Here is a 13,718-nt window from a genome sequence, read left to right on the forward strand (position 1 = left end):
CCGGCCCCCTCCGGCCCCCCCCCACTCCCCCCAACTGGGGATGTGCCCGCAACCAAGACACATGCCCTTGACTGGAACCGAACCTGGGACCCCCCAGTCCGCAGGCCGACGCTCCATCCACTGGGCCAAACCGGTCAGGGTGGAACTGTATGTATTGAATTGAACAGCAAAACACTTTATGACATAACGTGGTGGTGGTGGTATTTGAATGTCAAGACGTTGGACTCTAATCCAGAGCACTTTGTCACTACGTCATGCTGATAGGTGTATAGTCTGACTAGTCTATGCCCGATCAAATAAAATGACGGCTGCGAGTTGTTCATTTATTTAACTACTGCTGGTAGTTTATAAGAAATGAATGTCTCTGGCTTCCTATGTAGAAATGGAAGCCGTCCGCTGTGGTGGTTCAGTGCCAAAGATGCGTTGCTGTTCGCCTGGAAGACTCTGTGTGCGCTGCTTCAAGCTGTGCTCTGATAAACAGGAGCTCAGACACTTGATGATGGGAAGTACAGCTGAGGACTCTTTCAAGTGCAGAGCTGATCGTGCTGAATGCTTTTCTGGGTCATGTTCATTTCATAAAAACAGTCCATTCCCAGCCTTCCCGGGAGAGGAAATGCTGACGGTCCCCAGCTGCAGTGTGGGGTAAGGGGGAAACCAAGGACTGGGAGCGGGAGGGGTCCCACCCCCTGCCCTCTCCCTGGCCAATAAGTGGCAGGCACTGAGCCCAGTCACACAGGTCCCCGCACAGCAGCTTTCAGGCCAAATTTGTGCTGTTGCTTAAAAGCAGATCCCACCCCCACCTTTTGTAGCGACCACGTTGTTCCAGTGGCCAGAGCAACATGACATAGAAGCAGAAAAAACACACCAAGTTCTTGCCAGTTGCTAGGCAGAGAAAACGCTTTATTGTGGCTGAAGTATGCTTCCCATGTTGATTTCCTAATCATGACTTGTTTGCAAAGCCAAATACAATAGCTCCGTGAACACTCATCGGCATTTGGTCGGCTTTGCTGCCAAGCTAATTAACAGATTTCACTTTAGAGGGAGGAGAATAAAGGGGATGCTTTTCGTAAAGAGGCGGCTTCGTGGGAAATTTGATTTTTCTCTATTTAAGGATGGTTATGTCTAAATTTTTGACACAACACTGTAAATACTGATTCTATTGGCCATGCATGTTTCAATTATAACATGGGCAGTCTTTCGATTATACTTAATGTTGATGCCAGCACATTTGCAATGGATAGTACCTAAGTTATCTTTTTAAAAATCTGATGAATACAGTGGGGCCTTGACTTACGAGTGTCCCGACTAACGAGTTTTTTGAGATACCAGCTGTCTCTCGGCAGATTTTTTGCATTGAGTTGACGGAGTAATTTGAGTTAATGAGCTCCTCAACGAGCTCAGTCTCGGAACGAATTAAACTCGTAAGTCAAGGCCCCATTGTAATTGAAAAAGTATTCACTTTGGATCCAAATGCCAAGATTAGAGCAGGTTATCCGTGTGACGGATTTAGGTGCACGTGGATGAGGCTCCGTTTTCCTCATTGTCAGGGATGGGGACACAGCTATTTGCTCTGGAACACCAGAGCTCTCCCTGGCACCCAGCACATCCTCCGAATCCTGGAATCGGAGGCAGACAATCCTCAGGAAGCTGTAGAGTGTAGGAGGCTGAAAGGGAAGCAGGTGGGGACCCTCCCTGGCTGGCCAAACACATTGGGAAGGGACAGGAATAGGGAGACTGCAGTGGCTGGTGTAAGAGTGATGCGAGGGCAGGGCTTTCGGGCATGGCTGGCCCTGGGGTCCGCCGTGTACCAGTGGGCGGTGGAGCTGCTCCATCCACTCAGGCAGTCAACTGCACCCACCAGAGATATCCAGAGTGATGTCTCTCTAATTCTGTTATCAGGATGGTGAGGTTTTTAGCTGAGTACACAGCTCTGCTTGAGGCTTTCAGGAAGCTGTGTGAATAGGAAGACACATGTGGTGGTGGAAAGAGCTCAGGCCAGCTGTCGCTTGGGAGATGGAAGTTCAAGGTTAATTTCGGTTGGTTGGCAAAAGAGTATTGAGAGAAAAGTTCATTTTCATAATGTTTCTTTTGGCCGGAGACAGGGGAAATGGGGAAAAGATTAACATATTTTTCTAGGATCTCATCTGAGCTAATTAGGTTATGCCAGTGAAAATGATCAGTGTGCAAGGCACAGCACTGAGTGCACTGTGAGTGCAAACTCTTAGTTCTCACAATAGCCCCATGAGGTAGAAACTCTGACTCTTTCCTTCTTAGAGATGCGAAGCTGAGGTATAGAGAGGTTAAGCAATTGCCCAGAATCACCCAGCTAGTAAGTGGCAGAGCTGGGATTTGAACCAAAGAAGTCTTATGACAGAGTTACTGCTCTCAGCCAGTGCACTCTACTTCCTGCCCGGGCCTTCAGAGAGGGGTAGATATGACAGCTGGGTTGGTCTCCAAGCGTTCTGTAGCACTTCATGGGGCATTTTTTCCCCCCTTCTTTAAGTAATTGATTTTTGGTTTGGGTTACTCATCTGAACATAATAGTCAGGAGTGGCACAGGAGAATGGAAAGAGAAGAGTGGGAAAGACCATAATGTCAGAGACACAGGTGTTAAGATATATACCCCCCTTCTTCCCTAAACTTAACTAACATCCTGAAAGTGCTCTGTTCTCATGAATACATTTCTAATTTTGGTGCTTGTGTATTAGTCTCAGCTGAGAAGTATGATTAACATTTCCTTAGCGTTTATTTACTCAAAATTACCTCTATCATTTTGCACAGACCTTTGAAGTTGTGGGACCCAGTGCCTGTGACCTGGGGCCCAGAGTGACAAGAAGGTGGGGAGCGTTGAGTGACCTACGAGACACTTTTTGACTCTTGTCAGAGGAATAGAGGTAGTGTCTTGTGGTGGAGTTTAGAATTTACTGAAATCAAACTTAAGATGATTAAAGAAATAAAATAATCCATTTTTGATGTTTGCTTTCTATCATTAATAGTTCCATCTTTCTAGAACGACGTGAAGCCTGTCAAATCTTCCTAAAACTTAAGCTAGCGAGGCATTTATTTGGCTACCGATGCTAACCGGATCAACTCAGAGCCACTGCCTGCACCTTAAAGCTTGATGCTTTTTCTTTGCACTGTCTGGGCTCCTTGAGAATATTTATTATCCTTCTCCAACTCACTGTACTCTCGCAGGGATGCTGGGGTTTTCTCTATGTGGGGAGAACTATGTGCATTGGATGCAAAGTTTCAGTTACTGAATGTGTCCAGAATGAAGTCAGCCTGGCCCTGAAAGGCATCTATAATTCCTCTGCAGGTACATTTTCAGGCTCATTTCCATCCCCCACACCCAACCTCCTACCCTATGCTTCCATCACATGCACTGGACTGATCACCTGTCCTCAAACAGACTGGTGGCCTCTGCCTCTGGGTCTGGCCTCACATGGTTCCCTTTGATAGAGATACCCTTCACCCTGCATTCTCCAGCCTGTGGGGGCCCTTCTCTGTCTGTGAAGCTCAGCCTCCTTTTCTCAATAGCTGCCCGGATCTCCCCTCTTGTCCCCCCCACCCCCTCCTTCTTCACCCTGGTCTGGAAACAGGACTGGATTTAGAGCCCTAGGATTAACAGTAAGCTGAGGAGGTGAGTGCACTCTGCAGCGATGCTCTCCTGGCAGCCTGATGTCACTATTTCAGTTTTGCCGATGAAGAAACTGAAGCTCGTGGAAATGATGGAGCACAGTAGGGATCTGAAGCCAGATTTCACCACTGACAGTCCCATGTTCTCCCCGCTATGGCTCCCTAAGTCCCCTGAGCCCTGGCGCGTGCCTGGCACAGTGCTTTCATCACTAGTGCATACTCACCCTGGGGCCCCACTGCCGATAATGGTGGATAGAGCCCATGACTCAAGCACGGTTCTTTCCCACTCTTCTCTTCCCATTCTCCTGTGCCACTCCTGACTGCCTGAAACACACAGAGGAAACTCTTCTGTCTTGTTTCCAGGGTGCTGCCCGCTGTGTACCTTTTATCTTCCAGACCCCCATCCTAGCTTGTGTCTAAGTTAATGGCCTTTTACTTCATTAGCTTCTGAGTGCAATCAAGAACATCTGCCCGGTTTTCTTGCTAACTCTGTGGTTCAGCAAGGATGAGGGTATCATAATGTTAGAGACACAGGTGTTAAGATATATACCCCCCTTCTTCCCGAAGCTTAACTAACATCCTGACTGTGCTCTGTTCTCATGAATACATTTCTAATTTTGGTGCTTGTGTATTAGTCTCAGCTGAGAAGTATGATTAACATTTCCTTAGCGTTTATTTACTCAACAAGCATTTAGGCTGAGAAGCATTTAAGAACTTGGAGAAATGGAGCATTTTATAATTTTATGAAACATTGCTTACACTATGATCAGATATTGATTCTTTTAGAAACACATTTGAGACTGTTTTATAAACAATTTTTAAGACACAGGTTTCTCCTTTAATTTTCTAATATAGCATATAATGGTGTAGGCATTCTTAAAAGAGGGCAATATTTTGCAAGAAACATCATTGTTAATGGCAGTATAACCATAGGATCTAAATATCAGCACTTTGATTTAGAAGCAGTCGAAAGCTTATTTCCCATAGCTTCTGTAGCAACAGTTCAGATTTCATTAGTTTGGGTTACTCATCTGAACATAATAGGAACTGTCTTCTTGTTATAGGAACCAAACTGAGTTTTTTAAAGAGGGTATGGGGGTTAATAACTGGTACCTTAGAAAAACACGGGCAATGTAATTCGTTATTTTTAAGGCAAAATGTACGTTGAACACATTTCAACTGTAAATTTTAAGGTTATGAACAAATTTCAATGTTCACTTTAACAATTAATATTTGAAGATTATTAACTATTTATTTCAGAACTTGAACCACTCAAACCTATCTTTAGCTTAAGTTTGTAAACCTATTTCAAAATGTTTTTGATTTTTTAATGGTGACTAAACAATTATTAAAAATGGTTGTAGATTTGTAAGTATTTATGGATTGATGTTCGTCTAAGAATTGTTTCTTTTAAGTACTGATAACTTCTCAAATTAATGTCTTGCTTTGGCTGTTTTTTCTGATCATGCATTGTACTTTATTAGACTGTGTCCCCTTTCTAGATAATAGCATCCATTTGGAGTCGTATGATGATTAAGGATGAAATTTGTGTATAATTCTAGTTTCTTAGAAAGAATAGTATGGCTTACAACTACTTTTTGAAATTTCAGAATATTACTTCACTTCAGTACCTACTTGAATACCTTATACAGTGCCAATCACCAGGGGCATATTCAAATGTAAGATTAAATGTCAAATAAGCATTTTATCCAATAAAGTCTATTGGCAATCCATTAAGAAACAAATATCTGGGCCAAAAGATTTGAGGAAGTCTTCATGGAGAAAGTGAGCTTTCATGTGTAGGTCCTGTAGGCTGGATTGAATTTATATGGACAGGTATGTGCAGGTGTCATCATTAATAACACTGGTGATTAAAGGGAGAAGTGATTGGGGTCATAGGATGACTTTAGGAAGATAAATGGCTGAGAGATAATATTAAAAAAGATAAATTAAGTTCTCTAGGAATGATATATAGCAACTATATATAACTTTAAACTGATTATTGCTTATCTACTGTCATCTGGCCCTGGGTGATTCCATTGGTAAAAGTATAGCATCTATTGCAAGCCAGACCCACTTTCTTGTGTTCCAAGGCCATAGATTGCACTTACTGTGTCAGTAATGTGCCTATTTGTCATTAGTAGGTGGGCTGGCTGAGATCACCACTCATAATACACAGGTGAGAACCTGAATTACCCCAGCCTAGGAATCATATTGTTTACCTTTGACAGATATTCCATATGGCATAGACGCTACAATAAAAATTCAGTTGTTGGAGTTGCCTAAATATTGTTACTGAATGTATTGTTGTAAGTTTTGTGGTAAAGAAGAGAGGAACTTCTTTCATTGATTACTTTTGATGTCAACTGATTGGTTTTCTTAAATCTGGAATGAAATATCCTCCTTGAAGAAGATAATAAAGACGATTGTAAGTTATTTCACATTAATTGGATATTCAACAATTATTGGAAAATTTGAATTCAAAAAAGTACACTGAAGAAAAGAAATATTCACACCCAATGAGTTTAACATGCCTTTGTTAAGCATCTATTATGTGCAGAGTCCTGGGCTAGAGAGAGAACCAGAGGAACAGATTTCATTCCAGTCTTCAAGAATTTTCTCAATCACTAGCTTTGCTGACTAAATTTTCAGGGAATTACTTCACCATTTAGTCCAGGTAATAAGCTCACACATATTTGTTGAGCCTCTGCTATGTGCCAGGTAGTGTAATATCCAGGGGGATATTAAAAGCTGGAACTATGCCTGGAGAGGAGACAGGGGTTAATCTTAGATAACATTTTATGCTAAGAAGTTCTATAAAGTTTTAATATAATTTGGTATATATATATATAATTTTGGCCTAAAACTAAGCTATAATCATTTTGAGACAAATAATTGTTTCCTTTTATCCTTTATTACATTTTCTTTTCTCCCCATCACAATTTTCTCCTATTTCCTTTAGACTAATCTGCAAAGACGGTGCATTCTGCATATCAACTGCCCTCCATTCACAGTGTTACTTAATAAACGTTTCATGGATAATGAAGATATAAGTTTTAGTTATTATTAAACCCTGGAATAAAATCTATATGGCTTTTAATAATTACTTTTTCTATGATTAGTACAATGCAAACATTTCTTACAAACCCTTTTGTTATTGATTTTAATTTTTTATTTTCACTAGTATGTTTCACAAATGAAAGCAGATATGAATGAATAGATGTGAAATAACGTGACTCATTGTCAGATCGCTGGAAAAAGCAAGAAAGACAACTGCAGAATAATCGTTTCTGTTTAAACTTATTATTTCTGTGATAGTCATAGCAAAAGTGATAAAATGTTCACTTTTTCACTAGCTATAGAAAATATCTCAATGAATCCTTCAATAATCCTGTAAAGTTGAGTGTAATCTTAGCTCCATTTCAGCAATAGAGAAACTGAGCCTAGAAGAAGCAAGTATAGTAAGTCCTCCCCAACATCCACAGGTTCTTGAAAATTTAAGGGAAACCATGTATAACAAAACCAATTTGACCGGAGGCTAACTGAGAGAAACAAGAGTTAAGCTCCTATGGCATATTTTTGGTCACAAGAACAACACACAACTTCTAAATAAAGACCCAAACACTTCTAATAGTTAACAGTGATACCAATGTGAGCTAGACATACATTATAAAAACAAGTAAGATAATCTTCCTTAGTATTTATTTATTCAACAAGCGTTTAGGCTGAGAAACGTTTAAGAACTTGGAGAAATAGAGTGTTTTATAATTTTATGGAACATTGCCCAAACTCTGATCAGATGCTGATCCTTTTAAAAACACATTTGGGACTGAGTGTTTCATAAGCAATTTTTAAGGCACAGGCTCCTCCTTTAATTTTCTAATAGAGTGCTTCATCACCACACCTGGCTTTCTGCACCCAGGAGTTCCCTTTCCGTCTGGCTACCCTGAGCCCACCATTGAGACAGGTGCTGCAGCATGCATTGCATGAGGCCCGCGGGGTGATTACTCCCAGTTCTTCTCTCTGGTCCTCAGCTCTCAGTGGGTCCTTGCCTTGCAGTGGGAAGGCCCCGTGTGCCCCACTGGGGACCTTTCTCAGCTTTCTTGCTTTTGTCTCCAATGCTTAGCACACTGCCCTTCAGCACACTTCAGCACTTGCTGAAAGCTTGTGGGAAAGAGTTGGCTGGTGCGTGTGAACTTGGCTTGTTGCTGGGGCTTATTGGGATTCTAATTTCAGATGTACTCTTTACAAGTTCTTTAAAAGTTGAACTAGTTTCTCTGTACTCTGATCTATAACAGATTCGTATTCCTTCTACAGCTCCTCCAGGTAGGCAAGCAGAATGCCTGGCCATTTCTCAATTATGAAGGGCTCATCACTATCTGAAATCCATTTCATTAGATTTTTTTTTGCATCACTAGCTCCCTGAAAAATCACGATTTTTGTCACTTATCCATCTTGTTCTGCTTGTTAGAGTGGAAGCAATGGTGTATGGCAACTTTCTGTATCCCAACCGAAACACAGAAGTTCCGTGTAATCACTTAAGATGCATGGAGAAGAGACTAATTTTCCTTATATAATTGTCCCGGTGGCTCTCTGTCCTAGTAGCAGCTTTCAGTGTACTGTTTGCAATATATGAACTTATTGGAATATGTGAGCTCATTGGTAATATGTTCATGATATCTGAACTTATAGAGAATATTCTTAAATAAGTCTTTACCTCATCCAGATCCATTCCATTTAAACTGTGTGTGGTACTTCCTAATCTTAAGGGATTTGGAATATGTCACTAATGCATTTAAAACCATAATGCTAATCGCATGGTGGAAAACATTTTGCTGAAACATTAGTTTGATAAAAGTGGTACATATTATACTTCGATAACTGGTTAAATCTAGTTATAGGAATTTTTGAGTTAGGAACTTATGAGTTAGGAAAAATATGCTGGTTAAGGAACTCATGTTTTAACATTGTGCGGAGAACAGTTAGATCTCTGGAGAATGAGGGGTTAGTATAATTGTTATCATTATAGGTCAGCTTCAGTGAAGATTTTTATGCTACTTTTAATTCATTAATACATTTTTCTCAAAAGATGTCTGAAGACTATTTAAGGGTTTGGGATTAATCCTGAACCCTGATAAGATTTCCGTTATATTCCACTACGTAGTAGTTTCTTAATACAGTAATTTCTGATTAAAACCCTTTGAGTATCTAAATTCCTCAGATGGCAAAAGGTCATTCCAATGGGGCCACTTTTGCTAAGTCAGACTAGTGAGCAGTATGGAATCAGGAAGGCCTTGCCTGCTCCTGGTGTCTGCTGGAACTTGTGAACTGAGAATAGGTACTTGATTGTATTGTTTTTGAATGTGGTCTTCTTACCTTACATGCTGTAATTATGATAAGAAGAAAGGGGTTCTGGAGAATTTTCTTCTATAAGCAATATTCTGTTACAGAAGTATAAGGTTACTCAATTTCTGTGATTGTTATTTAGTTAGGAAAAAAGTCAGGGCAATCAAAGTCCAGGAGCCTTAAATTGAAGAGACTTACCTAATTTCTCTACTAAAAGATCCGAAAGCAGTGACATCCTTTCCTAGGCAGGAAGAGGAACTTTGGAAATTAAATTTAGAAACTGAGTGTAATTGGGTTTTATTTCGCCTCTACATGAGGTTTCCTGGTCTGACATTCTAACTTACCTGCGAGGAAGTGTGGTTGTAATCATCCAATCACTGGTTAGAGCGATGGTGCAGAGCCCAGCAGGGAATGAATCCAGGCTACTTCATTTCCTGGCTGTTTGACCTTGGAGAAGTTACAGCAGGTCCTCCAATAATGTTGTTTTGTTTAACATCATCCTATATAATAAAAGCCCAGTGACTGAAATGGCACAGCCAGAACGACCAGTACGACCAGAACAACCGTGGCCCCTCACCCCTGCTGGCTCCGCCCTCCAGTGGGCCCCCCATCGAGACCAGGGGGGGCCAGCTGCCGTAGCCTGAGAAGATGGCCCTGATCACAGGCCAGGCCTAGGGACCCTTCCCATGCAAGAATTTCGTGCGCCGGGCCTCTAGTTTGTTATAACATTGACGAGAAAAAAACCATGATTCCAGGGCCACTGTCTCTATGGGGTTTGCACCTTCTCCCCACATCTGAGTAGGTTCCTCCCACATCCCAAAGATGTGCATGTGAGGTCCATTGATTGCCCCAGTCTCAGTGAGTGTGGGCAGGTGTGAGTGGCTCTGGGATGGAAGGGTGTCCTGTACAGGGTGGGTCCTGTCATGAGCTACCAGGACAGGCTTCAGCCACCTGTGACCCTGAACTGGAATAAGCAAGTTGGAAAATTATCTTAACTTGTTTTTATAAATCTTACTTAAATGTGTGTCTAGCTCAGATTTTCTTTTTAAATCCTCATCAGAGGATATGCTTTTATTGATTTTAGAGAGAGAGGTTGGAAGAAAGAGAGAAAGGGAGAGAGAGAGACATGTATGTGAGAGAGAAACTCAATTGGTTGCCTCCCAGAAGCGTCTAATTGGCGATCGAACCTGCAACCTAGGTATGTGCCCTCCTCACCTCCAAACATCTGGCCTAGTTCTGATTAGGTATTGGTTTACCATTCAGTTTATCCCTTATATTATTTGCATTTTTAAGCTGCATGCCTTACAAACAATCTCCCTAAGCCATGTTAGTTATCCATACTCAGCCCAGGGACAATTTCACTTACATCCCCAAAGGCTGCTGCTTGGGGACCTGGGATGATGCAGGTCCATTGATACGAAGGACTATTGATATTAGGGGATATTTGTCGTTTTTCAGTAATGGAGCAAATCTGTTGCATCTCTGTGATTATATAACAAAGCTCATAAATAAAGTTTGAATACACATTAGCTTTTCCTTGTTTGTTATTTCACATAATTCAGATCAGAAAAAAGTGCATGAAATATATTTTAGTTATCATAGCTTTTTTTCCTGAAAGGTAAGTTTACCTGCATCCAGCTTGCCTCATGAATATTCAGCTGTTGACAGAGCTGCGAGCCAATATCCATGGCAATGAACTCATTAATAGGATTTTTCTGGCTCCTATTTGATTTATGGAGTTATATAGAAATATTTATGATATTTCATATTTTATTTTCTTCTCACTTTTTAAAACATAATAGTATTGTCGATAATAACTTGTTTCCCCTGATTTGCAGTTGAGTTTATTTTTTCTCATATTTCTTGATGGTATATGCAAATGCTTTCAGATATTTGCCTTCGTGCAGATTATTGATATAATTTTTACAAAGAACATTATGAATAAAAATTATGAATGGCCCAGCTGGTGTGGCTCAGTGGGCGAGCATTGTCAACCCATGAACCAGGAGGTATTAATTCGATTCCTAGTCAGGGCATGAGCCCAGGCTGCGGGTTTGATTCCCAGTAGGGGGCGTACAGGAGGCAGCTAATCAATGATTCTCATCATTGATGTTTCTCTCTCTCCCTCCCCTTTCCTCTCTGAAATCAATAAAAAAAATTATGAATGGCTTAAAAACAGTTTTAACATATTTATACATAATCCTCTTATTAATGCATTGATTACAACTTGCTGTGCGAATATTGTAAAAAAGAACGATTCTCCTTGAAGGTCTTCCTTCAGAGATGAAGTGTGCAGCTGTTTAATGAAAATAGCATATGCCAAATATATTTGGTGATGTCAAATGAAATAGAAAAAATAGTAATAATAGCAAACAGCTATATATTAGTCCTTGATATGCCAGGTGCTTTACATATATATTAATTTATTTAATCTTTAGAGCAAGTTTGCAGGAGTGGATATCCTATTACTCTGATTTGGCAAATATGTAGAGTGCCTCAGGGAAGTAGTAACTTGTGAGATGTCACATGTCTAGTAACTGGCAGATTTGAACCCAGGTGGAACATCTCCAGAGTTCAAGCCCTTAACCACTTCTCATTCTTGTCTCCTTTTATATTTTGGCAAAGTCTATACACCTGACTGTCTATTGTCTCAACACCTGTGCATTCTTTCCTCACTTATTTGAAGCACCATACTAAATTCCCCTCTACTCAGGATGCTTTCTGGACTCTTGTCTGTTCCATTAATCTATTTGTCCAGATCAGCCCAACATTAATGGTACACATTAATTCCTTGTAGTAATAGAGTCCAAATAAAATGAAGAAGGAAAGGAAACCAAACTACAGCTAAGGATTGGATGGTATGTTGAATATTTGGGCATGAGAAAAGGGGAGACGGGGATGTGGTGAGTCAGAAGGGCAATAGGATGTTGATAGAAAAGCTGTATGTGTTAAGGATAAGAGTAGACAATTTCAGGAGTCAGGTTTTAAAGAAAAGGTGAAGGAGATATATAAATTTTGGAATAAAAAGTTCTTTATATTAGTTGAAACAAGGATGTATTTTGAAGCGGATTTGAAATCTTCTTTTCTGTACCTCATGGGGTTGCACAGTGAGAAAAATGTGTGAGAAAAAAAAGGGGGTAGTGGGTGCCGGGCAGAGAACCTTTGAGCTGGAATCCTCAGTTCCTTTCTCTAGGTTGTTTTCCAGCTTCAAACACTTTTCCTCCCCCACTTCCATTTCCTTTTCTCGAATAACGACTTAAACAGGAATGGTGTTCTGCATGTTGAATTCGGGAAATGACCAGTTTCCTGTGCCAGAGAAAAATTTGTGCTTGAGAATATTATCTATATTATGTGCTTTGTACTTCCCACTCAACCTTCTCTTTCATTGTGCTGTGTTTTTTAAGTTATCTGATATCAATGTAAATTCCTGAGCAGCACAATGTGAAGTATTATATTGGAGACACAATAGCCTGCTGGCATCTCTGTATAAATATTTGTGTAACATTAAAAATACAGCAATTTACCAGACATCTTATTAAGGAAAAGTTGCCCAAGTATGTTCATTTAAGCTCATGAACTGCCTTTTAGAAATCCGTTCCCGTATTAGTCACTAACTGACACCATGAAATGTATTTTTATCTGAAATGCCACCAGAAATCGGGGAATATTTGAAATACTTTTGTTATAATTCTGAACTTAATTGAAAATTTATTATTTTCATCTGACACCAAGCGCTTTTACAAATATGATGTCATATATAAAGAATCGATTTTAATTTATGTTTTGTCACCTAAATAATATATGACCTTTGTTTAATGATTCTGTTGCTGCTATAAAGAGTTGACAGCATCCAGAAGAACTAAGGCAACTTCAAGAAGATTAGTCTTCTTTTCTGCATCTGACTTTTCTATAGAAATGTTCTTAGATTAGCCTGTGTAATTCTTGTCCATACCCAAATCTTGTTGCAGCTCATCGAAATCAAAGCCATAGTCTGGCCATACTCCACATACATTGTTTAGGTTTTTTAATACCTTGTTTTCCACATCTTCTCAAGGATTATGGAAATATTAGTCTTTATTAGCATTTTATAGTTTGATCCTGAATTATTTTTTTCTACCTTCTGCTATTTGTTAATTTTTACATTTTGAAATATGAATAGAGAGATTGATGTTTGCCACATTTGAGGACCAGCCTGGAATCAGTGCAGAAAAGACCTAATGCAATGTGGAAAATATCCTATCTAATAAAGAGGGAATATGCTAATTGACTGCCACAAACTCAAAGATGGCGGCACCCACAGACACAAGATGGCCAGCAAGGGAGGGCAGTTGTGGGTGATCAGGCCAGCAGGGGAGGGCAGTTGGGGACAATCAGGCCGGCAGGGGAGCAGTTAGGCCTTGATCAGACTGGCTGGGGGAGTGGTTAGGGGGTGATCAGGCTGGCAGGCAGAAGCAGTTGGGAGTCAGCAGTCCCGGATTGTGAGAGGGACATCCCTTGAGAAGTCCCAGATTGGAGAGGGTGCAGGCAGGGCTGAGGGACACCCCCCACCCCCAGTGCACTCTATTTTATCTATCTATCTATCTATCTATCTATCTATCTATCTATCTATCATCTATCTATCTATCTATCTATATATACCTATATACCTATATATATATACATATATATATATCTATATATATATACACACACACACACACACACGCACACACACCCCCACACACCCCCACACTTTC

At 40.5% G+C, this 13,718-nt stretch overlaps 1 protein-coding gene across 1 annotated transcript in view; it reads left to right on the forward strand.

Moving 5' to 3' along the window:
• The window catches only part of PREX2 (phosphatidylinositol-3,4,5-trisphosphate-dependent Rac exchange factor 2), a 247,513-nt gene that overhangs the window by 58,880 nt on the left and 174,915 nt on the right, over nucleotides 1-13,718 (forward strand). The window contains exon 4 of the mRNA XM_014539787.1: nucleotides 586-642. Within this exon, the coding sequence (XP_014395273.1) occupies nucleotides 586-642 (57 nt within the window). The remainder of the gene's footprint in view (nucleotides 1-585; nucleotides 643-13,718) is intronic.

Source organism: Myotis brandtii, unplaced genomic scaffold (assembly GCF_000412655.1).
Source record: "Myotis brandtii unplaced genomic scaffold, ASM41265v1 scaffold23, whole genome shotgun sequence".
Lineage (NCBI taxonomy): Eukaryota > Metazoa > Chordata > Mammalia > Chiroptera > Vespertilionidae > Myotis > Myotis brandtii.